The 27,719-nt window shown below is 42.5% G+C and overlaps 1 protein-coding gene across 1 annotated transcript; it reads right to left on the reverse strand.

Annotated features, from left to right (window-relative positions):
- Positions 1-1,718: 1,718 nt before the first annotated feature.
- Positions 1,719-26,518, reverse strand: gclm (glutamate-cysteine ligase, modifier subunit). The gene is made up of 7 exons (XM_078560808.1): positions 26,341-26,518; positions 26,112-26,177; positions 18,623-18,707; positions 16,288-16,344; positions 9,833-10,035; positions 6,632-6,746; positions 1,719-3,527 (listed from the first exon to the last, which is right to left on the reverse strand). Exons 1-7 carry the CDS (start codon positions 26,473-26,475, stop codon positions 3,358-3,360), a joined length of 831 nt encoding a protein of 276 aa, XP_078416934.1. The 5' UTR covers positions 26,476-26,518; the 3' UTR covers positions 1,719-3,357.
- Positions 26,519-27,719: the final 1,201 nt, after the last annotated feature.

A 27,719-nucleotide genomic window follows, 5' to 3' on the forward strand; every position in this document is an offset into this window, starting at 1 on the left:
GCATAAATCATGAAAGTGAGACTAGGTTTTCAATATGTTGCAGCTTCTATTTCCTAAAATCTTCTTGAAAATCAGTCCCTTTATCAATAACAGATAAGTGCATTAATAAAGCGGTGTACTATATATAAAGTATAAATCTACCATTTGGAGGACAGGTTTACAGTTAAATTCCCCAAATTTGCAAAATTGAGTTATGCTTGCATTCATATTTCACATCTAAAGTCTCGAGAATTTCAGGAAGTAATTTTGTTAAATGCAGCTTCTGTTCTGTAGGTAAATAAAATAGCGCTGATTCCTTGGAACCAACTCCAATGGACAGGCCATTGAGCCCGGATGCCCGAAAACCGCTTCCTTCAGCAGGTTCTCTTCTCGCAGCTCTCCAGTGGCCAACGCTCAAAGAGTGGGCAAAGGAAAAGGTATAAGGATATGCTCAAGATTGCCCTAAAGCACGGAGGCATTAACACCATTGACTGGGAGGAGAATAATGCGATTGCTCGGCATGACACCACTTGGTCCATCAGTGCAAAGAGCCACTTCAAGGCTCAGCAACTCGACAGCGGGGTGGAACAGCAGTGCCAGAGGGAGGAGAAGGAAGCCAACCCATGGCTGTGATTTCCACTCCCCTGCACAACAACGTGCCCCCACTGTGGAAGAACACGTGGACCCAGAATTGGGCTCCTCAGTCATCTGAAGTCTCACCAAATCTGACGGGCGTCATCCTCGATTCCGAGGGACCGCTGATGACGACAATAGCCAATCTATATTCTGAGCTGGGGGTAAGATACCAGAGGGAACCAATTATCCATACCCCCCAACCAGGATCAGTACCTTCAGGTAAGAAAGCAGGGAGAAAATGATAAGGAAAAATGACAATTGTTTACGATTGTTATCGATGAGGGAACATCAATCTCGAATTTTAGCTCATCAATCTAGAACTTTAAGAAAACAATATTCTCCCTATCACATTTGTTGCTTGAATGAATCTAAGGTTTTGGTCTCTCTCTACCATTTCTAATTTTCATCAATCACTTTTTATGAAGAGGTTCTTCCTGATATCTGCCCTAAACATCTTTCACAATTTTTAAACTGCGCTCCTTGGTCATATTTAAGTTTTGAATTTATTATTTAGTATTTTACTTATTTCTATAAAAAGCCACCTCTCAGTGGATTTACTGACTCAAACGAGGAGGTATCTTTTTATAACTCAAACAGAAATCTTGATCAGTTCTAATTCCATGATGTTTCCAAATGGAAGTGATATGTATTACAGGTATCAGAATACCTGAACTTCAATTTGCCATCCTTACATATCAACCGTTTACTTATGAAGTGGGGAAAAGCAATTATTCACATTCTTAAATCCGCCGAGAAGCCTTACACCTGCATCATGACAAACTGGCATTTAGTCTTTCCATGCTCTCAAGACAAGTGTGAAGAATGTAAAGCTCAGCTGACGCATGTACAGGTGGTCAAATATTATACATCTATATTAAAAGCCTGTTTCACAATCTCCACATCACAAATGTGTCAACCTGACTTACTGTTAACACTATTCGTCACACTAAGAACACTTTGATGATAAAACAGCATGTCCTTCACCTAAGCATGAGCAATAGTGCAGAACTGCAGCCACTACATATAGATTCCTTTAAAAAATGTGTTTCTGAACTTAATGCAAAGGCAGAACACATGGAATAAACAGAAAAATCACTGAGGCATTTAGATCAACACTTTTAATGTGCAAATCACCTCAAATCCATTACATAGCCAAGTAAACAAAATATAACATTTTATCATAGATTTACTATTTCCAGATATGTACCATTTCATTAGAACTACTATACATTCAAGCTTATACAGTACTTCAGCCTAAACATGTTAAGCACAAAGTTGATAGTTTAAAAAAAAGCAATAAGTTATGGCCAAAAGTGGCCCCAAGTTACAATTTGTCAACTTTTGCTAAGGATAATGCTCCAGAGTGGCATACCCATGATTTATGGTCAAGACTTTCTTCAAGAACAGCCAGTAGATGAACATGTAGGTTGATATCACTTTATTTGTGGTTTAATTATTTTTGAAAGTGGCTCACGTGATGCACTCATGTGTACAGAAAGATGGCGGCATGTTATAGTGTCATCCATCCCACCAATTACAAGTGGACAGCAGCACTGTACTTCTGCCAACAAAAAGGAGCCCCAAAGAAATCTCCACTACTACTGTTCAGCCCCACTCAGTGTGATGTACTGCTTGACAACCAACTTTGCTCTGTACTCCGCTGCTTCATAACATCCACGTCAGCCAACCTAAACACCAAACTCACCAATTATCAAATGACTGCATCACAGTACAATAATGCTGTGGCAGGGAACGCAACAACCTTTAGTGATGCTATGTTCTCACATAATAAAGCAATATGCTGTCTTAACTTTTATTTAAGTTAAACTACAAAAATTAGTAATCCTTTTGGCATGAATAAAATATACAAGAGTCGTCAGTGATTTGCTGAAAACCAACCAGACTGGGCTGATGTTATTCTGTGGGCTTGCTTCAGTAAGCAGCAGAGTCCACTTGTCTATCCTTTGCATACCATTGGAATCCACATATTCAAACACATCCTTCTCTTAGCTGATCTGAAGACAGTGGAGAATGATAGAAGCAGGTGGGAGTTGGAAATGTTTCATTCCATCACAAATACCAGTAACTGTACATCAAGGTTTTCTTGATACACAGCAGCAATTCTTCAAAAAAGATAAAATGTTATTTTTTAAAAACATTACCATAACCAACATTTTGTAATGTTAGAAGCAGTAGCTACTTACAGTAACTACTTGAAAATAGAAAAAGTTTAGCTGCATAAATAGCAATGACTTAGGCATTTGCCAACAGCACATCTAACTCATCAAGGATTCAGCCTGATGCTTGTTTGGGTAAATTGTGATCTGCACCTGTCTGAAGTTTTTGTTGTTATTATTTGTTAGTGTCTTTTGAACAAGTACCCATGTCTTGTTCCCAAAAAAAATATATGAACTACAAAAAGTAAATGCACTCTTCACATATTTTTAAACCAAAAGTACTTAAAAGAAAAAAAGGAATTTAACAGAACAGCCAGTTAAATCAACAGGTAGAAACAGCATAGAGTATGAAAAACACAATCTGCTTTTACAATGCATTCTTTTCAACTCTGAATTTTTTTTTCCTTTTGCAATTTATCTTGGACCCAGTAATAAATCATCAAAAAGGATCAAAAGGCATTTGGTCAACAGTGCAGCTTCTAAGATTTCTTCCTTTGCGTATCATGCATAAATTGGGTTTATAAAAGTGCTATTCAAATCAGCTGGCTTCTCGTCAAAGACGATCCTAGTAATTAATTCTTTTAGCATATACGAGGTAGCCCTTGGATTTAATAATTCCTCTGCTTTTAACAATTACTGAATAGCGCAGCACCCACTTCGTTATCCATTCATATGCCAGATTGTCTTGAATGCTGGCAATCACAGCCTCTTGAAAACTTAACATGGGTATCAGTTCTTAAAGAAAAAAGAAATAAGACATTTAGTACAGGGTTATTTAAAACGGTCAGCTCGGTGCTTTAGAAAATAAAAAAAAACTTCCATAATGCCTTTCTAAGTATCTGAAAACAATCCAAACTGCTTCACTTGCGAAGAACTTGAAATGTAGCAATTTAATGTGGTGGCTATTGTTTAAAAAAAAAATTCTTAGGATATGGGCGTTAATAGCAAGGTCAGCATTTATTGTCCAATTCCAGTTGCCCTAGAGGCGGTGGTGGTGAAGCTGCTATTGTGCAGGCAAAATATCACTAAAGGAATGTAGTAAATGATCTTTATTTTTAGTGGAATTGGTTGGTGCATTTCTTTGTACTAAGGCATCTTGAAATCCAGCTGAGCCACTAGAACATGCAGTTTAACACAGTTGGAAAGACACAGCATTCCAACAGTAACAGGTAGTGCAGAGGGTATAGAGAAGGAGGAACTTAGAACAATCACCATCACTAGAGAAAAAGTACTGAACAAACTATTGGGATTAAAGGGTGACAAGTCCCCAGGACCTGATTACCAACATCCCAGGGTCTTAAAGGAAGTGGCAGCGGAGATAGTGGATGCATTGGCTATAATATTCCAAAATTCCCTGGATTCTGGAAAGGTTCCAGTGTGTTGGAAAAATGCTAATATAACGCCCTTATTCAAAAAGGGGGGGAGGCAGAAAGTAGGAAACTGTAGACCAGTTAGTTTAACGTCTGTTGTTGGGAAATTGTTGGAATCCATTATTAAGGAAGTAGTAATGGGGCACTTGGAAAGTCAAAATCCAATCCATCAGAGTCAGCATGGTTTTATGAAGAGTAAATCGTGTTTGACTAATTTGCTAGAGTTCTTTGAAGATGTGACAAGCAAAGTGGGTAATGGGGATCCTGTAGATGTAGTATGTCTGGACTTCCAGAAGGCCTTTGATAAGGTGCCGCACAAAAGATTAATACACAAGATAAGATCACACGGAGTTAGGGGTAATATATTAGCTTGGATAGAGGATTGGCTAACCAACAGAAAGCAGAGAGTCAGGATAAATGGGTTTTTTTCTGGATGGCAAGCTGTAACTAGTGGGGTGTCACAGGGTTTGATCCAACTATTTACAATCTATATTAATGACTTGGATTCAGGGATAGAAGGTACCAAAGCTAAATTTGCAGATGACACCAAAATAGGTGGGAAAGTAAGTTGCAATGAAGAAATAAGAAATTTACAAAGGGATATGGACAGGTTAGGTAAATGGGCCAACATTTGGCAGATGGAGTTTAACATGGATAAGTGTGAGGTTATCCATTTTGGTCGGAAGAATAAAAAGGTGACTTATTACTTAAATGGAGAGAAACTTCAGAATGTTTCAATGCAGAGGGATCTGGGTGTCCTCGTGCATGAATCGCTAAAAGCTAGTATACAGGTACAGCAGGTAATAAGGAAGGCAAATGGAATTTTGGCATTTATTGCTAAAGGAATAGAGTATAAAAATAGGGAAGTGTTGTTGCAACTGTACAAGGCATTGGTGAGACCGCACCTGGAGTACTGTGCACAGTTTTGGTCCCCTTACTTGAGGAAGGATGTAGTTGCATCGGAGGCGGTTCAGAGGAGGTTCACTAGATTGATTCCAGAGTTGCGGGGCTTGTCTTATGAGGAGAGATTGAGCAGTTTAGGCCTATACTTGCTAGAGTTTAGAAGGATGAGAGGAGATCTAATGGAGGTATATAAGATGCTAAAGTGGATAGACAAAGTAGATGTGGAGCGGATGTTTCCCCTTGTGGGGCATTCTAGAGCGAGGGGCCATAGTTTTAGGCTAAGGGGTGGTAGATTTAAATCAGATAAGGAGGAGTTACTTTTCTCAAAGGGTCATGAATCTGTGGAATTCACTACCTCAGAGTGCAGTGGATGCTGGGACGCTGAATAAATTTAAGGAGATAGACAGGTTTTTAATTAGTAATGGATTGAAAGGTTATGGGGAGAGGGCAGGAAACTGGTGTTGAGGCCGAAATGAGATCAGCCATGACTGTATTGAATGGCGGGGCAGGCTCGAGGGGCTGAATTGCCTATTCCTGCTCCTAGTTCTTATCTTATGTTCTTATAATGCTGAAAAGATTCTGGAGAGAATATTCAGTCTGGGTTCCTGGTATATACATGTGGATGCCTGCTGAGGAAAAGGTCTAAGTTCAGCGGTGATGTTCCTGATAATTAAACACTACACAGACACTCCCTGGGCTGTGTAGTGATTATTTAGCCAAGTCTAGAGAGGACATCAGTAGAACACATCCCTGCTGTATTACCAATTTCATGATAGGACAAAAGAAATGGCAGTGGAGATAGGAACTGATCCAGCAGGACCCCACTAACCCTCAAGGGCAAGCTACAACTAGTTCCTATCCCTCACACCAAGGGTAAAATTTTTAGCTCAGCAGGTGGGCGCACGCCTAAAATGACGACGGGCATGCGTCCCAACGTCATCGCACACTCACGCAATATTTCGGTCGACAGGCATACGCCAGAGTCCGCAGCGCGCCCGCCGACAATTAAAAGGCCTATTAAGGTCATTAACAAGTAAATTAAAAGAAACTTTTCGCTGCCTGTCCAACCTTACAGTTGGCAGGCAGGGGAAAATGCCAAGCGGCCTTTGCACTTTTTTGGAAACCTCATCCATGGTTGGAATGAGGTTTCCAAAAGCAAATAAAAACTTTATTTTTTCATTACTAACATGCCCCTGCTCATGTGACAGAGTCACATTTTTATTTTTAAATTTTTTTTTGATATATCTTCATCTCCCCGAGGCAGCTCTCTGCCTCAGGGAGATCATGTAGCGTGCACTCGCACGCATGCGCCAAGGTCACGTTTGCCACCTTGCACTCCTCCCCCTGCCCGCACAGGCAGCGCTCAGCAGTGCTGCTCACGTCTCATGCTGGGAGGGCCTTGATTGGCCTGCCTGTGTGAATTTGCCTTCCGGGCCCGATTGTGGGCCCGACCACCCCCACCGAGCCCACACGCCAAGGGCAAAGTTCTGCCCCAAGCATTTATTATAGAGTCTGCACATCAGCTGTACACAGATTCTTACACACACACACACACACTCATCTCACCTTTAGGGTCACTGTGAGTCAGTAACTGTATGTCATATTCCTTAGCAAAGGCAGTAAGCTCTGGTGGCATCACACAACAGGAAGCTAAATTTACCTGGTTGCTGCTAGGTTTCACCTAGAAATGGGGGAAAAACGAACAGTTAAGGGCAACACTAGATAAACACACTGATGCAATTTTTGAACTCCAGTGCACCAAACTATTTGCAGTTGAGTTGCACTGCTTGTAGTTTCGAATCAAAACCAAAAAACATAACGATAAATAAACAGAAAATGGGAGTTTAAGTATAGCATTTATAAGTTACAAAATCACAAATGGAGATAATATTTTTGTACAGTCAATCTCCAAACACCCGCCCTTCTGAAAGTGAAGCATTTCTAAACCATTTCTTGTTGAGAATTGCCATCCTCCAGCATGAGTCCAATGAATTAGAGGTTTTTCGTTTGGGGATATCATGGACAAATTTAATCCTACTGTGCTTGGGGCCCCAGCTATTCACAATCCATATCAATGATTAGGATGTGGGGACCAAATGTAATATTTCCAAGTTTGCTGATGACACAAAACTAGATGGAAATGTAAGTTGTGAGGAGCGTGCAAAGAGGTTTCAAGGGGATTTAGACAGGCTAAGTGAGTGGGCAAGAACATGGCAGATGGAATATAATGTGGAAAAATGTGAAGTTTTCCACTTTGGTAGGAAAAACAGAAATGCAGAGTATTTGTTAAATGTTAAGACATTGGAAAGTGTTGATGACCTGGGTGTCCTTGTATATAAGTCACTGAAAGCTAACATGCAGGTCCAGCAGGCAATAGGAAGGCTAATGGTATGTTGGCCTTTATTGCAAGAAGATTTAAGTACAGGAGTAAAAGGAGCCTTGGTGAGACTGCACAGTTTTGGTCTCCTTACTCAAGGAAGGATTTATTTGCCACAGAGATAGTGCAAAGGTTCACCAGACTGATCAATGGGATGGCAGGATCGTCCTATGAAGAAAGATTGAGGAGACTGGGCCTGTATTCTCTAAAATTTAGAAGAATGAGAAGTGATCTCATTGAAGCATACAAAATTCTTACAGGGCTTGACTGGGTACATAGGGACACAGGAGCAGTGGGCCATTCGGCCCATCGAGCCTGCTCCACCCATTCAACTAGATCATGGGTGATCATCTACCTCAATGCCACTTTCCTGTGTTATTCCCCATATCCCCTGATGTCATTAGGATCCACGCTCAATGATTGAGCTTCCACAGCCCTCCGGGGTACAGAATTCCAAAGATTCACCACCCTCTGAGTGAAGAAATTCATCCTCATCTTAGTCTTAAATGGTCTACCTCTTATTCTGAGACTGTGTCCCCTGGTTCTAGACTCACCAGTCAGGGGCAACATCCCATCTACATCTACCCTGTCAGACCCTGTAAGAATTTTGTAAGTTTCAATGAGATCACCTCTAATCCTTCAAAACTCTAGAAAATACAGACCCAGTTTCCTCAGTGTTTCCCCGTAAGCCAATCCCGCCATCCCATGGATTAGTCTGGTGAACCTCCATTGCACTCCCTCTATGGTAAATGTATCCTTCCTTAGATAAGGAGACCAAAGCCGTAAACAATACTCCAGGTGCGGTCTCACAGAGGCTCTATACAATTGCAACAAGATAATTTACTCCTGTACTCAAATCCCCTCGTGATGAAGGTTAACATACCATTTGCCTTCCTAATTGCTTGCTGCACCCACATGCTAGCTTTTAATGACTCATGAACAAGGATACCCAGGTCCATTTGAGCATCAATACTTCCCAACTTCTCACCATTTAGGAAATACTCTGCCTTTCTGTTTTTTCTACTGGTGGATAACTTCCCACTTGTTCACATTATATTCCATCTGCCATGTTTTTCCCATTCACTTAGCCTGTCCAAATCCCTTAGAAGCCTCCATGCATTCTCCTCAAAACTTACATTCCCACCATTTTTGTGTCATCAGCAAATTTAGAAATATTACATTTGGTCCCTACATCCAAATCATTTAGATTGTGAACAGCTGTGGCCCCAGCACTATCCTTGTGATACCCTACTAGTAACAGCCTGCCATCTTGAGAATGATCTGTTTATTCCTGCTCTCTGTTTTCTGTCTGTTAACCAATTCTCAATCCGTACCAGTATATTACCCTCAATCCCATGTGCTCTGATTGTTTACTAACCACCTGTGTGGGACCTTATCAAAAGCCTTCTGAAAATCCAAATACACCACATCCACCGGTTCTCCCTTGTACCTTACGCTACAGGTAACATCCTCAGAAAACTCCAACAAGTTTGTCAAGGCTGTAGATGCAGGAAGGATGTTTCCACTGGGTGGGGGTGCTAGAACCAGGGGACAGTCTCAGAATAAGGGGTCGGCCATTTATGACTGAAATGAGGAAGAATTTCTTCACTGAGGGTGATGAACCTATGGAATTCTCTACCCTAGAAGGATGTGGAGGCTCAGTCATTGAGCATGCTCAAGACAGAAATTGACAGATTTCTAGATATTAAAGACATGAGGGGATATGGGGAAAGTGCAGGAAAATGGTCTATTTGGATGGCAGAGCATGCTCGAAGGGTCAAATGACCTGCTCCTCCCATTATCCCATGTTCGCACCCTATAACTACGAACACATCTTTCAGCACAAGGCACTGGATAACTATCAAGAGCAAGAACCTTGGCCACTTTTTCCTCCCACTGTAGTGTTATTGGGACACTGAGGTCAATGGCAGCTCCTTCATTTGGTATACCAGTTGAGATCAATTAATTCTACTCAGATTAAGAATTAAACCTGGGAGAACTGAGCCAAGCTGATCCTATCATTGCCCAGCGTTCGCACACACACTTACAGCATGGATCACTGGATGGGAGCCAGGAATAGAAATCCTGGTCAATGTCCCCAACTCAACCCACTTTGTACAATTTTAATGCCATCACTGAATCATAAAAGCAAGAATACAGGGGTATTCCTAATAAACCCAAATGATGGGATTTTTTAAAAGGCAGCAGCAAATTCAATAGTCTTCATATCTACAGACAGACCAACGTTCAATCTAATTTTTCATTGTCGTTCACGACCTGTTTATTGCACTGTGCAGTACATTCCAGATTGCAGTATGGCTGCGCACCCAATCAGCTTAGAGGGAACATCGGAGAGAACTTTATCGAAGAATATCTCAACCTGCTATTACCTGAGCCCACTGATAGAGTTGCTCTAAAAGTACTTTGTCCAAATCAGATGTACCAATTGCTACAATGCTTTGACTTTGAACAAGAGTTTCCAGTTCTTCCCAATATGGTTGCAGGTGCGAGAGAGAAAGACTAGTTCCGTCTTCAAGTGGAGGAGGAGCAATAATCACAGAGTCCAGCTGTGATACTGCAAGCGCAGAACAAGCTGCATTAAATACAAAATGCGGGTTATTTCCTGGGCAACAACATTTGAATGTTAATGAGTACCTTTTTTCTCCTCTAAATCAGATAGCTAGTAAAAACAAAAAATAGAATTCGAAAACGGTAACATTTGAAAAACACTTTCAGTAGAATAGAAGATTGCTGGCCTTCATGAGGAAGCTTACCGTATAACTTAAAACTAGCACTAATCTCTGGAGGGGGAAAAAAGACCCAAGGGTCAACATGTTGAAAGTTTGGACAATAGTGGAAAATAATTTCAAAGGACACTGGCAATTTCATTGTATATTTGCAGTTTGGCAGAAGACTAATAAGAATGTAGTGACAGCAGGCACCTTTTAACAGCTGTGTGGTCATTAACAAATGCCACAAATGATCAAATTTAAATTCAAACACATTCATGTATCTTTAGGGCATTAAAAACTTTACATTTTTACGGAGACTGGCACATTAACTGGCTGATGTCTTTTACTAGTATACAAACATAATCTCACTATCCCACTGAAAGCCACTTTTAGGAAAACTAGTTATTTCAAATAAAAGACATGGAAGTGGACTGGCTCACTGGTATGCTGCCGAATGAGATCATGCATGTTGCCTGTAGCAAACTCCTAGCTTTGTTAAACTATCAACACAGGGTACACTGCGAGTTAACTTTTTAAAAAGAAAGGAGTGCAAACCATTAAGAACCAAAAAATACACAGTCAAGTTGTATCCTCCTTCACACAAAAAAAGACAGCTATGACAAGTGAATATTACAGGGAGCAGGCAAATAAAGACTTAAAAGTGCACCGAAGCCAAGAGGCACTGGAGCTACCTGGCCCTGTTCTTGTAATCTGGCAAAATATGATCATGGGAACCAGTAGCAGTGCCTGCGGTATTGTTACCTGCTGTTAGTATCTCCATTCTTCAGGACACCTTAATTGTGTCCTTCATAGAAGAATGTTTCAAAGGTCAACTGCACCTGCAAGTCAGTCATAAATAGAACATTTTCTCCAAGAACTCATTTCAAGAAGATCTTGCTTAGAACATGCAGTTTTGTTCGGTTTTAGAAAATCATCCTGCAATAGATTTTTACTAGTTGGTTAACTGCAAACGTCACCACAATTTTGGTCCTTCTGTTTGAATATCATCGCAAATCAATGAATGCGCCTTTCAGCTAGCACATTGCGAAGAGATCCCAACTGTTTAAAGCTATCTCGTGCTTACTCTACGTAGTAATCACAAACATCAGTGTGATTTCAAGGCTGTGGCCAAATCTCAGCTCTCAAATGTGAATTATAAACTGAGAGCCAATTGAACTCAAGTAGACAGATGGCTCGCAGTTGTTCCTAGGTTTTTTAATTGTTACCTATGGAATATGTTCTCACAGATTATATTAGTTCAACGATTTAAAAGATGCCAAAAAGCACACATTATTTGGAATGACCTCAGCAACAGTAGTAAACCATTTGCGGTTTGAATATTCCCAAGCCAGGTTCAGTGCCTGTTCCAAGCACAGTGTTTACATTTGCAACAGACAACATTACTGCGTTAGCACAGAATGATATTACAGACAAAATGATAGAGACATAAATATTTAAATACTGCAATCACCTGATCCCTGTACATAAAAATGAACACAGCTCCTGAACACAGAGAGCAGAGCAAAACACACTACGGATGCTGGAATTCTGAAATAAAAACAGAAAATGCTGGAAATACTCAACAAGTCTTACAGCATCCGTAAATGTTTCCAGTTCTGTTGAAAGGTCATTGACCTGAAACGTTATGTATTTCTCTCTACATTACCACAGCACATTCTCAAGGGCAATTAAGGGTGGGCAATAAATGCTGGCCTCGCCAGTGATGCCCATATTCCGTAAATGAATTTTTAAAAAAAATCAACCTTTTTTTCATTTCATTTCTCCTGCATTCCACCCCATCAGGGTTCAAAATACACAGGCAAATTTGCCCTAGAAAAATCACAAATAGCCTGCGAAAAATCAGACAGGGGTGAAAATTCAAATTATTGAAAGGTCAGCCCAGGTATTCTGACTGGAGCAGTAGTGAGCATGAGAGAGAGAGAATATGTGAGGAACTGCTCCTCCTCTCGCACGCTCGCTGTTCCACTCCTCCAATGACAGATTCCTTCTCTCCCTCTTTTGCTGCTCCTCCAGAAACAGAATTTATGATTGGAGGAACAGCAAGGGAAAGAGGGAAGGAACCTATAATTGGAGGTCGAAGAGCAGATATTCTGGTTGGTCCTGCTGCCGCCATGCAGGAAACTTTCAGCTGTGCTGTCACCAATTTTTTCAACCAGCTGCTGGACGATGAGAGGAAGGAAGGTGGTGGCTGGAAACCAGTAATGAGGCATGAAGAACAGATCATGACAGGTTATGTTTTCACTGTGTCACATGTAGCTCTAGGTTTTTTTGTTAAACTTATAAAACTACTTTGTTTCTATCAACTCCAATTTTGGTTTAATGCGTCAGTCACTCTTCTGTGTAAGTTGCACACGGGGTGTCAAGGCCTGGTGCAGCATTCATGTCCAGCACCTAGAGGCGAGGGAATCATTGGAAACAGAATTTTTTTTTTTGCTTCTTCAGGCCTGGGGCAGAAGGAGCTTGTTGGGGGAACTGGGACTGGCTCCCTCAGCCTTTGGTTTGGCAGGGTGGGTAGGGGGGGGAATGACACATTTTAATGTTGTGTCACCCGTTCAAAAGCGAGTTGGCGATAGATGGTGTGGGATTACCTTCTCTTCCCATCACTAGCCAAACATTTTCTTTGGCAGCTGCAGCCTTCGACTTTGAAAGTTTCCCTTCTCAGTTGCAAAAGGAGAGACACAGCTGTCAACAGAGCAGGTTATGCTTCTTGGATGCTGTGTGGCAGACATGATGCAGGTTGTCTGGGATGCTACAACACTGGGGCAAGTTGCCGGAGATGTTGCTTCAATTACTTCTGAAATACTCATGTCTGTTCCACAGCATTTTGAATAGTCACTGAAAAATTGTTCATAATGCTAATGCTTTTTGAGGCCATAGAAACCTCACAGGATGGACCAAAAACAGAAAAGGCTTTCCATCAATAAACAAATTTTAGATAAGTGGACTTGGGGCCACCCTGTGCAAAATGAAGATGACTATCCGATGGCACAATGTGACTTTCCATTTTACTCACCAGCCATTCACATGGCCTGTCAGACTGAGGTTGGCAATTTGGGGCTGTATTTGTAGACCGGGTGGGCCCCCAGGCCCAATGAAAAGTTGTTTCATGTGGTATCCTTTAAGCCAGCAAAGGGAAAGGAGAGTGTCTCTCTCATAAGCCATAGGTTTAAACATAGCCAGGTTTAAACATAGGTCATGAGGTGAAAGGACGGTAGCATCACCAAGATCTCCCCAGATTTATTCCCCTCCTCACCATCCCACTTGGGAGAGCAACATCCCAAAAACAGAATATCTGGTTATCAATTTTCTGCTCGTGGGAGCTTGCTGTGCGTTATCTGGTACCACCTAATAAAGAAATTAGTTAAAATGGAAAAGGAGCCCCCGAAAACCATAAAGCAGCCCCCAAAATCAAAAAGTAGCCCTCGAGAAAATTATGCCAGGCATTTCTTTTCCTCAAAAAGAGCCCTTGAAGAAAAAAATTCTTTTGACTCCTGCACTGTATTGTAGGTCTTCCCTTTTATTCTTCTCCTGCCCTTTCACTATGTATTTGCTTAAACCCTATTTCATCTCTAAATTTTGCCAGTTCCATTGAAAGGTCATAGACCTGAAACACAAACTCTTTTTCTCTCTCCACACATGCTGTCACATCTGCTGAGTATTTACAGAAATTCTTTTTACTTACAGACAGAACAGACTAGTTTTTACATGATACGAGATGTACAGCATATGAGGCGTAATCATTTTGAGTTCACAGGCTGATTTAAATTAGAACTTGTTTTTATATAGCACCTTTCATGCCATTGTTAATTCACAATGATTAGGGCATATGACTATAGGGCCTATGGAATATCACTCACTCATGAAAGGTCTGCCTAGGAAATTCCTCCCAAAAGGCATACACACCATTTTAAACCTTTTCATAGGAGGAATTTTTTCTCCTAATATATTTAAAATATTCAATGATGCACTGTGTTTATGCCAACTTAAAAAAAAATCTTGTATATATTGAGAAAGAAGGATTTTCTATCGTAACATACGCTTAAGATGAACTGTCTTGTCTGGATATTGTGAGGTCTCATGGAACTTCTCACTATATCAAATTCAAACAACGAATGGACCTGACCATAATGCAAGTGACAAAGTTTATCAAGTATTTCTTATAGTTGGGTTCACTAGTCACTTAAATGTGAATGAAAAAATATCAATGTAATATTCCATGTTGGCTAATTAACTATTTAAAATTTGGGAAGCATATTACCATCAGAACAAATGGTAGACTAACTAATATTGATCTGTTGTACCCTGTTGAATACATGGGAACGAAATGAAATTTCAGAGGTTGGTATGTTTGTTATTTGAAAAGATGCTCCTTTACAATAATGAATCTTTTCTATAAATACACTAGATAAGTTGTGTAGTTAATTGTTTGGATTGAGATAGAACCATAGAACCATTGAAAAGTTACAACACAGAAGTGGGCCATTCAGCCCATTATGTCTGTGCCATCCAAAAAATAAAAAAAACTAGCTGCCCATTTTAACTCTGCCTTCCAGCATCCGATCGGTAGCCTTGCAGGTTATAGCACATTAAGTGCAAATCCAGGTGCCTTTTAAATGAGTTGATGGCTTGTGCCTTCACCACCAAACCAGGCAGTGCATTCCAAACACTCACCACCCTCTGGGTGAAAATGTTTTTCCTCATGTCTCCTCTAATCCTTCTACCAATCTCCTTAAATCTGTGCCCCCTTGGTAATTGCCCTCTCCTCTATAGGAAACAGGGCATCCCTGTCTACCCTATTGAGGCCCCTCATAATTTTGTACACCTCAACCAGGTCACCCCTCACCCTTCTCAGTTCCAAGAAAAACAACACCAGCCTAACCAATCTTTCCTCATAGCTGCAATTTTCAAGCCCTGGCATCATTCTTGTGAATCGCCTCTGTACTCTCTCTGGAGCAATTATGTCCTTCCTGTAATGTGGCAACCAGAACTGTACACAAAATTCCAGCTGTGGCCTAACCAGCACTTTATACAGTTCCATCATTACATCCCTGCTTTCGTATTCTATACCTCGTCCAATAAAGGTAAGCATTCCATGAGCTTTCTTTACCATTTTATCCACCATTCCTGCCACTTTCAGGGACTTGTAGACATGCACACCAAGGTCTCTCACTTCCTCTACCCCTCCCAATAACTTCGTATTTATTGTGTATTCCCTAGCTTTGTTTGTCCTCCTCAAATGCATTACCTCACACTTCTCTGGATTGAATTCTATCTGCCACTTTTCCACCCATTCAACCAAACCATTGATATCATTCTGGAGACAATAGCTATCCTTTCCTCCATCAACTACACGGCCAGTTTTTATGTCAACTGCAAATTTCCTAATCATGCCATCCACATTTCAGTCCAAATCATTAATATATACAATAAACAGCAAGGGAACCAACACCGAGCTCTGTGGAACATCACTGGAAACAGTTTTGCAAAAACATCCATTAACCATTACCCTTTGTTTCCTGTCGCTGAGCCAATTATGAATCCAACTCACCGCATTTCCCTGTATCCAATGGGCTTTTACTTTTCTGACCAGTCTGCCATGTGGGACCTAGTCAAATGCCTTGCTAAAATCCATGTAGACAACATTCACTGCACTACCCTCATCAATCCTCCTTGTTATTTCTTCAAAAAATTTGATTAAATTAATAAGACACAACCTTCCCCTAACAAAACCATGCTGACTATCCCTGATAATCCTTGTGATGGTTGTGTTGTGTTTGCCAATTTTCTTTTAAAAAGTGAAATTTGATCTAGAGATTGGCAGCAGAGCAGTGAAAGCCCATATGGCTAGGAGCAGTTGCATCTACAGCTATAACAACCCAAAACTATTGTATAAAAACATGATACCATGGATTCTCTACGTCACTGTACTCATCATTACTAAGCTGATAGATCATTTGAACAAATGCCCACTGACTAACATTGTGGTTAGATTATTTCTAAACATGTTGAATATACATTTAAAAATGATGCAAATATAACAAAGTACATTGAAGAGCAAACAAAAATCAAAATACCTCAATTCTGGCACTTACCTTTTTCCACAGCATCCTTGATGCCCGAGGAGTCAGGGTCACTTAGAAAAAGCTTTGCTGCATGCAAAAAAAAAACGCATGTGATTGACTAATGCAACAGATAAGGTTCCTGATAACTGTTTTTATTTTAGTTTGCAAAAGATTGCACACAGCAAATGAAAGTACTAAAAGCACATATAATGAACATACTGACAAATGTAAAGACAGCAAAACAGTCAAGAACTCGCCTCAAAATATTTTAAGTGCAAAAAATTCACATAAAACGGAAGGTCCACCTGCAGGTCACAGCTCTACTCAGCACCCATTGAACATTTAATTCCTGGTTTAATGTTGTATTTTTGTTATAGATGAAGTTGCCAGTGTTTGCTTCCACTTTACTGATTGGGACACTGGAAGTCAGAATCTTTTATTAACTGCAACTTGGAACAGGCGCTCTTACATTGAAAATGCAGTTTAACAGAGAGGTAAGCCTTAGGGGAAAGAACAAAGAATGCAAAGATACCCTAGATAGTGAAAGTCTCAATGAAATGCAGAACAGAGGTCCAATGGCGTAGACACATATTGAAAGCTGAAAAGACATAAAAAGGGAAAATGTATTTGATTGTACAGGGACATTGAATATAAAAGCAATGAAGCTGTACAGTACATTGGTTATGCCACTGCTGGGAACCATGCTTATTGAAGAATGGAAACAGATTCACTAGACAAATATCAAAATCTAAGTTATAATGATACTTGAAAAACTTGAACTGCTCAATTTGGGTCAGGAGAGACTAAGGGGAGATCTAATTCTAGTGTTAAAGATTGTGATACAGCTTAAGAGGGTAATAAGTGAAAGGTTTCACCCAGTCAGTGAATTGATGATGCGGAGCATAGATTCAGGATTAGTACTGGAAAGAAAATCTGAGTGGCGCAGTTAATTGTGCTCATGCCTCTGAACTGGAAGTACCAGAGTTCAAGCCCCACTCCAGGGCTTATTGGCCACAGAAGAACCCAGCTATTGGTGCAGGCAAGCCAGTGTGTATTGTTACTATTTCTTAGCCCAGATAAAGGGGAAGGTTAGCAGCAGGAAAGACATCCGGCCGTAAAATCACCACCAAATCCAAAACAAATGATGGCTGACATGAAGGGTGATCAACCAGTATTGAGATGACCCCACGTAACATGGGAAAAGCCTAAAGAGGAAGTTAGCACTGAAAGGATAATGGAAGAGGTGTTATATATTTTTCACATCAATTACACAGATAGGACCATTCTATCCAGCAGGTCCATGCTGCTATGTTCCACACAAGCCTCCTCCCACCACCTCACCCTGTCAATTTATCCTAAACCTCCTTTCTCTCGTGTTTATTTAGCTTTCATTTGAATGTCTCAGTAGTTATTAAAACACAGATACATCACGATTGGAGTAAATGAAGAGCTACTAGGGTAGTTCTTTCTCTGACAACATCTACAAAGTTGGCAAGTTCAGCCATGCTGCTCTTTTACTGAGGATGAAATAATCTAGTGAAAGGGACAAAGAATTGAGGGAGGGGGAGAAAGAAAAGAGAAAAGAAAAAGTTGCCGTCTCCAAAACACCTTACGAGAGAATTTTAAGCTCCCCCAAACCTTGATGGACAAGATATGGTCAGGGAGGGAGCACAGTGGAATGAATTGGTAGAACCATGAGACATGGCCCCAACCCACCATGACAAGAAGTCTCATTGGACTCAGAACGTTAACTGTCTCTCTACAGATGCCGCCAGATCTGGAGTTTTTCCAGCATTTTCTGTTTTTACACCATGATTGTTCTTACTTCTAGTTTAATCGTGATGGCTTTGGGGCTGGAGAGGTGGGTTAGTGATTTTAATACACTTACAAGGCTGCAACCCTTAGATCTGACAACCATTTCAATTCAACAACCGTGGATTAAATTTTCTGGGGCTCAGGAAACTTAAAGAAAGGAGGGCGCTGCCACATCAAGCAGGTAAGGGCTTTTCCAGCATTGTTCAGAATCATGAGAAGTGCTCACCTCCAGAGCCCCCCCTCCCCGCCCAAAACAAAATCTTACCCCATTTCCCATCCCACCACAATGTCTCCTTCAGTTTGAATGCTCCCCACTGATTCCCATCCTTCTCGATTGCCACAGACTGTTCTCAGCAGCTGCCTCGCACTACAGATTTTTCCACCTGGCAGCCTCTTAATCTGGCCGGCCATGGGATACGAACTGGAATTTTAAAAAATTCTAACGAGTTCTTGCATTGAATTGAATTAAGCAGGACCTCTGCATTCCAAGCCACTGACATGCACCCTTGCAATCTCCATAAATATCAGAGCCTGTACCCTTCTTCATTACCTGACACTTTTACTTCCTCTCTCTCCTCAGGGCTTATTGAGTCTACATCCTGAGTTATAGTACACTCCAGCGTAGCAGGCGGCTCCTGCAACAAAGAAAAAAGGAAGACACTGAAATTTGGAGATTCGAAACACCCATGAAACAACTTTGCTGCTGATAATGCTTTCTGCCACTTGTAGCTGCTCACTGCAAATATGTGTAGGCTAAAGTTGATAAACTGATCAAAGTCCTCGTGATCATTTCTTCCTGGAAAGGGTGAAGGATGTGCTACTTACAATACAACTAGTTAGCTTTGCAAATATGCATCTTTCCTTTTGAAAGTTAACTGTCTTTCCCATAGGAATTTGGTTCTATTACTACTCGTACAAACAAAATGAAACCACAGCTGCAGTCGGGTTGGAAGCTGCAGCATCTTGTATGTACATAGGGATATATTCAATCTCAACCTACTCCTGCTCCTAATTCATATGTTCATATGTAACGAGAGCAGTAATTTGGGTGCATGTTACAAACTGGGGCTTCCAATTGTCACTGAATGTGGGAAAGTATCAATCACTTCCATAAACGTCTATGTAATTTAGTTTCGTGCAATTTAAGTAATTTCCCAATATCTGTTTTTACAAATGCTTGGCCCTGGAGGGGACGAAGGTAATGCAATATTGGCAACTGAACTAGACATATGCATTTTGTACTTGAGTCTCTCTGAGCCACACTGAACCAACATGCTAAGTTAAGGCTTAATACAAGACCTGTTTCACAGTGAATGAACATACAGAACAGCTGTTTACTTAGATCAGTACAACATATCTTTGCAATAATAGTACAAAATGTACAACAATAGTACAAAATACATCATGGCACTCCATCCACCACTGACACACTGTGGTGGCAGCTGAAGTGCTTTTTTTCATATTCTTTCATGGGATGTGGGCATCGCTGGCTAGGCCAGCATCTGTTGTCCATCCCTAATTGCCCTTGAACTGGGTGGCTCGCTAGGTCATTTCAGTGGGCAGTTGAGAGTCAACCACATTGCTATGGGTCTGGAGTCACATGTAGGCCAGGTAAGGATAGCAGATTTCCTTCCCTAAAGGACATTAGTGAACCAGATAGGTTTTTACAACAATCGATAGTTTCATAGTCACCATTACTGAGACTAGTTTTCAATTCCAGATTTATTGATTGAATTCAAATCCCACCAGCTGGATTTCTGGATCACTAGTCCAGTGACATTGCCACTACGCCACCATCTCCCTAAATCTGTGACCTTTCATCAGAAAGGTTCATGTGGTCCGATAAAAAGCCACAGATTTGAAATGTTAACTCTGTTTCTCCCTCCACAAATACTGCCAGACCCACTGAGTATTTCAAGCACTTTTTGTTTTTATTGGAAGTGTATTGACATTCCTTCATTGTCACTGCGTCAAAATCCTGGAATACCCTCCCTGAGAGAACTATAGATGTGCCTTCAATACACAGACTGCAGCGGTTCATGGTGGTGACTCACCACTACTTGCTCAGGGCAATCAAGGGCTAGCAATAAATGCTGGCCTTGTCAGCCAACAAATAATGCAAAGAACTTCCCAGAGTAAGTCGTCCTCCTGGACACAACCAACAATATTTTCCAGCTGCTTCTTAGACATTTCTAAACTTTGAACCCATCGAAAGCTTTTGTCACTGTTCATTGAACACAGCATACCAAAACAATGCAGTAGCAAGTTAATCACAGATCTATTTTGCAAAGCACATATCACTCGCATTACTAGGTTAATCAAAAGTGGAGGGAAAAAAAAAATCAGTGAAAAGAAAATGCTGAAAATCACTGTTGTAATTCACCGATCAATTCTGTTTTTAACAGAGTATATATATCTCATTGAACATCGTTCCTCCAGCCAATTCACAAGCGTAGGTGCCATAACACACAAGGCATAGGCAGTGGAAAATAATTCGCAATTACTGCATTGTTTGAAAAATTAAATCTTTAAATGCATTATCCATTGCGTTACTGAGCCATCAAGACATGCAGAACCCAGGAATTGCCTCTGCATTCAGAGTTAGCTGAATTCAGGTAGGGTGGGACTGGGAACACAAGTGGTCTCAGGGTGTTAAACTAAAAGCTCCAACCATTGCTATTTTGTTAAAAGGTGCAAATGTGAAGAGAAAGACCAAGCTTCTCTTGTAACACATACAAATGAATAACCTACTAATACTTGCTTTCCAGGCCCGGGATCCAGACAACCTAGATAAAAGCAAAAAACTGCGGATGCTGGAAATCCAAAACAAAAACAAAAATACCTGGAAAAAATCAGCAGGTCTGACAGCATCAGCGGAGAGGAACACAGTTAACGTTTCGAGTCCGTACGACTCTTCAACAGAACTAAGGAAAAATAGAAAAGAGGTGAAATATAAGCTGGTTTGGGGTGGGGGGGGCGGTGGGACAAGTAGAGCTGGATAGAGGGCCAGTGATAGGTGGAGATAGCCAAAAGATGTCATAGACAAAAGGACAAAGAGGTGTTGAAGCTGGTGATATTAAAGGTACGGATAGCCCTAGTGGGGGTGGGGTGGGGGGAAGGGATCGAAATAGGCTAAAAGGCAAAGATAAAACAATGGATGGAAATACATTTAAAAATAATGGAAATAGGTGGGAAAAGAAAAATCTATATAAATTACTGGAAGAAAGGGGGATCGGAAAGGGGGTGGGGACGGAGGAGAAAGTTCATGATCAAAATTGTTGAACTCAATATTCAGTCCGGTAAAGTGCCTAGTCGGAAGATGAGGTGCTGTTCCTCCAGTTTGTGTTGAGCTTCACTGGAACAATACAGCAGGCCAAGGACGGACATGTGGGCATGAGAGCAGGGTGGAGTGTTGAAATGGCAAGCGACAGGGAGGTCTGAATATTGAGTTCAACAATTTTAGATCATGAACTCTCTCCTCCATCCCCACCCCCTTTCCGATCCCCCTTTTTTCCAATAATTTATATAGATTTTTCTTTTCCCACCTATTTCCATTATTTTTAAATGTATTTCCATCCATTGTTTTATCTTTGTCTTTTAGCCTTTTTCGATCCCTTCCCCCCACCCCACCCCCACTAGGGCTATCTGTACCTTTATTATCACATTCCTTAGATAATATCACCAGCTTCAACACCTCTTTGACCATGACATCTTTTGGTTATCTTCACCTATCACTGGCCCTCTATCCAGCTCTACTTGTCCCAACCCGCTTAAACCAGCTTATATTTCACCTCTTTTCTATTTTTCCTTAGTTCTGTTGAAGAGTCATACGGACTCGAAACGTTAACTGTGTTCCTCTCCGCAGATGCTGTCAGACCTGCTGAGTTTTCCCAGACAACCTATACTTTTACTTGCTATCTGAATGTCATGGGCATAGGGCTTTGGATTGGGCTCGTAGTGATGGCACCTCATGGGGTAGATGAATCCTACGTCAGAACACTAAAATTTCTGTCACCTTGTAATTTAACATATATGCTATTTAATGGAAGTGTTGATTTACTCATGCCTGCCAAGGTTCATGTCAGGAACCCAGACAGCTTGGACACTCCTGCTCTGGCTTACTTAGGAGAACTGCCACCATGTGGAGAGAGAATATAGGGGGATACAGCACTCCATGTGTGTTCTCTCATTTCATCAAGCAACTTTGTCATAGATCACCTTGGTTAGAGTTAACCAGGAGAGTCAATATCCACGCACCTACGGCACTGCCTACTATTGACAGAGGCAGGACAGAAATACATCAGTTCCATTTATATAGCATAATAGGACTTCCCAAAGAACTAAGCATCCAATGAAGTGCAGTAAACAAGGTCCCACAAACAGCTAATAAAATGAACGACCAGTTGATCTGTTTCCAGAGGTTAAACCTGAACCAAAATTCTAGGAGAATGTTGCAATTAAATTCAAAATGGTGCCATGGAATTTGTAATGCCCGTCGGAACCACTGGACAGCGCCTCTGACAACACAGCATTCTTTCATTACTGCACTAAAGTCAGTCTAGATTATGAACTCAAATTATGAAGTAAAACTTGGACCCACAACCTTCAGCAACAGCATAATAAATAAAAATCTGCTACAAAAATAAAGAAAATTCACAACCCATCAAATTACAATAACCTACTGACAAGCATGACTGAGACACGAACAGTGTTCCATAAACTGCTGGTGTATTACAGTGTGTTAACCCTGAAATTATTAGGAGAGAAATAACACTGATAAATCTAGCACCAAACCTGCAATATTTTAGTGTGTATCTGTTTAACATGTTTAATTTTGTTTTTAAAAAGGAAGTGAATCTCCAAAAGGAGACTCCCCTATCTAATTTCTCAAGAGCAATTAGGGATAGGCAACAAATGTTCGCCCAGCAAGCACACCCACATCCGGTGAAAGAATTTTTAAAATAGTTTTGACGTAGAGAGGAAAACCAAAAAAAAGACATCTTTAAGATTGTATTTCAAGTTTGTAGAGGGAAATAGAAACCTATTGGTACATTTGGAGATTCACACATTATGCCCAAGTATCAGAATGGGGCTAGAAGCATCTCAAAAGAGAAATGTAAAATCACAGAGTGGAGAAAAAACTACTTTCAAGTGGCACTGACTTTAAAACGTAACAGTAAGAAAAATAGTATTTATACATTAATAGAATCACATAATTGTTACAGTGCAGAAGGAGGCCAATCGGCCCATTGTGTCTGCACTGGCTCTCCAAATGAGCATTATGACTCAGTGCCATTCTCTTGAGACTCTCTTGAATGCCTTGATTAAACCTGCCTCCACCACACTTCCATACAGTGCATTCCAGACCCGAACCACTCGCTGTGTGAAAAAGTTTTTTTCTCATATCACATTGCTTCTTTTGCAAATCACTTTAAATCTGAGCCCTGTTGTTCTCGATCCTTTTGCGAGTGGGAACAATTTTTCCCTATCTTCTCTACCTAGCTCCCTCATGATTTTGAACACCTCTATCAAATCTCCTCTTAGCCTTCTCCTCTCCAAGGAGAACAGTCCCAACTTCTCCAAACTATTTTCATAACTGAAGTTTCTCGTCCCTGGAACCATTCTTGTAAGCCTCTTTAGAACTCTCTCCAATGACTTCACATCCTTCCCATAATGTGGCACCCAGGACTGTACACAATACTCTAGCTGAAGTGTAACTAGTCTCTTGTATAAGGTGAGCATAACCTCCTTGCTCTTGTACTCTTATGCCCCTATTAATAAAGCCCAGGATCCCAGGATACTGCATGCTTTATGAACTGCTCTCTCCACCTGTCCTGCCACCTTCAATGATCTATGCACATATACACCCAGGTCCCTCTGCTCCTGCACCCCCTTAAGAATTATACCCCTTATTTTATATTGTCTCTCCATGTTCTTCCCATCAAAGTACATCACCTCACACTTCTCTGCACGGAACTCCATCTGCCACCTATCTGCCCACTCCATCAACTTGTCTATGTCCTTTTGAAGTTCTATACCGTCCGCCTCACAGTTTACAATGCTTTCAAGTTTTGTATCATTTGCCAACTTTGAAATTGTGCCCCACATACCAAGATCTAGATCATTAATATACATCAGGAAAAGCAAGGGTCCCAATACCAACCCCTGGGGAACCCCAACACAAACCTTCCTCCAGCCTGAAAAATATCCATTGACCATTACCCTCTGTTTCCTATTACTCAGCCAATTTTGTATCCATGTTGCTACTGTCCTTTTTATTCCATGAGCTATAACTTATCTCACAAGTCTGTTGTGTGGCACTGTATCGAATGTCTTTTGAAAGTCCATGTACACCACATCAACAGCATTATCCTCATCTACTCTGTTACCTCTTCAAAAAACTCCAGCAAGTTAGTTAAACATTATTTCCCCTTTAGAAATCCACACTGGCTCTTCAAAATCAACTCATATTTTTCCATGTGACTACTAATTCTATCCCGAATAACTGCTTTTAGAAGCTTCCTCACCACTGAAGCTAAAATGACAGGTATGTAATTGTTGGGCTTACACTTACAACCTTTTTTTGAACAAGGATGTAATGTTTGCAATTCTCCCGAGTCTAGGGAAGACTGAAAGATTATGGCTAGTGCCCTGCAATTTCCACTCTTATTCCCTACAATATCCTTGGATGCATCTCATCTGGTCCTGGTGCTATGTCAACTTTAACAACCGACAGTTTATCCAACACTTCCTCTTTATCAATTTTGAAACCTTCTAGTGACAAGAGTTTTCGCCTGTCACCATGGCCGTAGTAGCACCTGCTTCCTTGGTAAAAATAGATGCAAAGTATTCATTTAACATCTCCGCCATGCCCCCTGCCTCCAAGTGTAAATCCTCTTTTTGGTCCCTAATTGGCCCTACTTCTTTTACCACCGTCTTACTATTTACATGCCGACTCTGGGATTCCCCTTTATGTTGCCTGCCAGTCTTTCCTCATCATCCCTCTTTGCTTCTCTTTGAAGACATACTTGTATATATAATAGCACCTTTCACAATCACAGGACATTCCAAAACACTGTAGGGCTAATGGATTTTTTTTTGAAAAGGTAATCACTATTGTAACATAGAAGAAAAAACAGCCGATTTATACACAACAAACCCCTACAAACAACAATGTGATAATGACCAGATAATTCTGCTTTCTTGATTTTGATTGAGTGATAAATATTGACCAGGACAACTGGAAAAAAATACCCCGGTCTTCAAAATAGTGCCACAGGAATTTTTATGCCCATCTACAGGGGAACACAGGGCCTTGGTTTTAATATAAACCAAAAACAGAAAATGCTGGACAAATTCACATCTGGCAGTATCTGTGGAGAGAGAAACAGAGTTAATGTTTCGAGTCTGCATGATTCTCCTTCAGAAGAGTCTGAAGGACAGTCAGTCATACAGACTCCAAACGTTAACTCTACTTCTCGCTCCACAGATGTTGCCAGGCCTGCTGTGTTTTTCCAGCATTTTCTGTTCTTATTTCAGATTTCCACAGCATTTTGCTTTTACCTTGGTTTTAATGTCTCATCCGAAAGATGGCACTTCCAACAGTGCAGCAGTCCCTCAGTACTGCACCAGAATGTCAGGCTTGATTTTTTTTTCTCTGCTCGGGTCCTGCAATGGGTTTTCTGACAACCTTCTAAGTGCTGAGTGCTACTAAGCCACGACTGACATCTCAACTGCAACCAGTCTTCCCACTAGCTTGTTACACTAAAAAAAATCCTGAACCTAGCCATACCCAGGTATGTACAATGTATGCACCGCTGGGGCGAATGTCCATATGTGAGGCTAATTAGATAATCCTTTCAGAAGGCAGGCACTATGTGCCGAATGGTTTCCTTCTGTGCCGGATCATCCTCTGCAAGGAGGTGGTTTTTACTGCAAACTACCCGCCCCCCGCGGGTCCTCAAAAAGCAGTCAGCAATGGCCATTTCCCGGCGTTATGTAACCAGCCAGTACTGAGTGTATAGACACTGCTCACTCACCTTCAGCAACTCAGGGCTGACCTGAGAACACCATTTCTCCAGAGTCTCCCGAATACAATCCTGTAACTGCAAGAGAGACAGTGAGTGAGTGAGTGAGGGGTAAGGCCGGGACCCCAAGGCCGGGCCTGCTACAAGCCGACAGCAGCGCCGCTCAGCAGGAACTTTCCCCCCCCTCCCCCGCGGCCTGAGCTGCGGCGCGGCCTCGGCTCCCCCCCCGCTTCCAGCTCACCTCCTCGCTGGGCGAGGTCGGGCATTTCTTCTTTAGCCGGCTCCAGTTAACGATGTTGCCGGTGTGGATGGAGACGGCCGAGGCCTGAGCGAACAGCTGCTTGCCGCCTTCCATCTGCATCTCGCAACCAGACATGGCGGAACACCCCTGTTCCCCTCAGAACCGAGTCGGCGCCCCGCCCCCCAACACCGCCCTCCCCTCCCGCCCCGCCCCCAAAGCCGTCACCGCCCCGCCCCAATGCCGTCACGGCCCTCCCGCCCCGCCCCCAATGTCGTCACGGCCATCCCGCCCTGCCCACCAACGCCGTCACCCCCGCCCTCCCCCCAACGCCGTCACCCCCGCCCTCCCCCCAACGCCGTCACCCCCGCCCTCCCCCCAACGCCGTCACCCCCGCCCTCCCCCCAACGCCGTCACCCCCGCCCTCCCCCCAACGCCGTCACCCCCGCCCACCCCCCAACGCCGTCACCCCCGCCCCGCCCCCAACGCCGTCACCCCCGCCCCGCCCCCAACGCCGTCACCCCCGCCCCGCCCCCAACGCCGTAACCCCACCCCAATGCCGTCACTCCGCCCCGCCCCCAACGCCGTCACCGCCCTCCCGCACCGCCCCCCAACGCCATCACCCCCGCCCCCCAACGCCGTCACCGCCCTCCCGTCCCGTTTCCAACGCCTTCACCGCCCTCCCGTCCCGCCCCCAACGAGGTCACCCCTCCCGTCCCAACGCCGTCACCGCCCTCCCGTCACGCCCCAAATAGCTCGCCACCCTTCCGCCCCGCCCCCAACACCGTCACCGCCCAAACAGTTCACTACCCCGTCCACAATCACCCCATCGCCGTCCCGCCCCCAAACTACGTCACTGCACCTACATTTCCAGCCTCAAAAATGTCAGCACTAGCTCCTACCCCAATTAGCCTTACACCCTCCCTCATAAGTATATCGCCCCCTGCGTCACTAGCGCCCACACCAGTGCCTTCAGCCACAGCCCTCATCCCTAGCCCCGCCCACTACAGTGACATTTATCCCGACTCCTCCGCCACTAGCCACGCCCCTGTGTTATTTTCCACGCCCTCTGCAGTGTCATTTAGCCCCGCCCTTCCGCCACTAGCCACGCCCCTGTGTTATTTTCCACGCCCTCTGCAGTGTCATTTAGCCCCGCCCTTCCGCCACTAGCCACGCCCCTGTGTTATTTTCCGCGCCCTCTGCAGTGTCATTTAGCCCCGCCCTGCCGCCACTAGCCACGCCCCTGTGTTATTTTCCACGCCCACTGCAGTGACATTTAGCCCCGCCCCCTGCCGCACTGCCATCCAAGTATCTCCACAGGATATCGTGCACCAGTGCTTTTCTCACCCCTGTACCTGTACCTGTAACTCTGCTACTACCTG

Source organism: Cetorhinus maximus, chromosome 17 (assembly GCF_964194155.1).
Source record: "Cetorhinus maximus chromosome 17, sCetMax3.hap1.1, whole genome shotgun sequence".
Lineage (NCBI taxonomy): Eukaryota > Metazoa > Chordata > Chondrichthyes > Lamniformes > Cetorhinidae > Cetorhinus > Cetorhinus maximus.

Excerpts from the sequence above, each read along its gene's own strand:
- gclm (XM_078560808.1), bottom strand. The coding sequence starts at position 26,475 with ATGTCTGGTTGCGAGATGCAGATGGAAGGCGGCAAGCAGCTGTTCGCT. Across the intron at positions 16,345-18,622 it reads AGAGGAAGTAAAAGTGTCAG|CAAAGCTTTTTCTAAGTGAC; the intron begins GTAATGAAGAAG and ends TTTTGCATGCAG. Across the intron at positions 10,036-16,287 it reads CAAGGATGCTGTGGAAAAAG|CTTGTTCTGCGCTTGCAGTA; the intron begins GTAAGTGCCAGA and ends TATTTAATGCAG.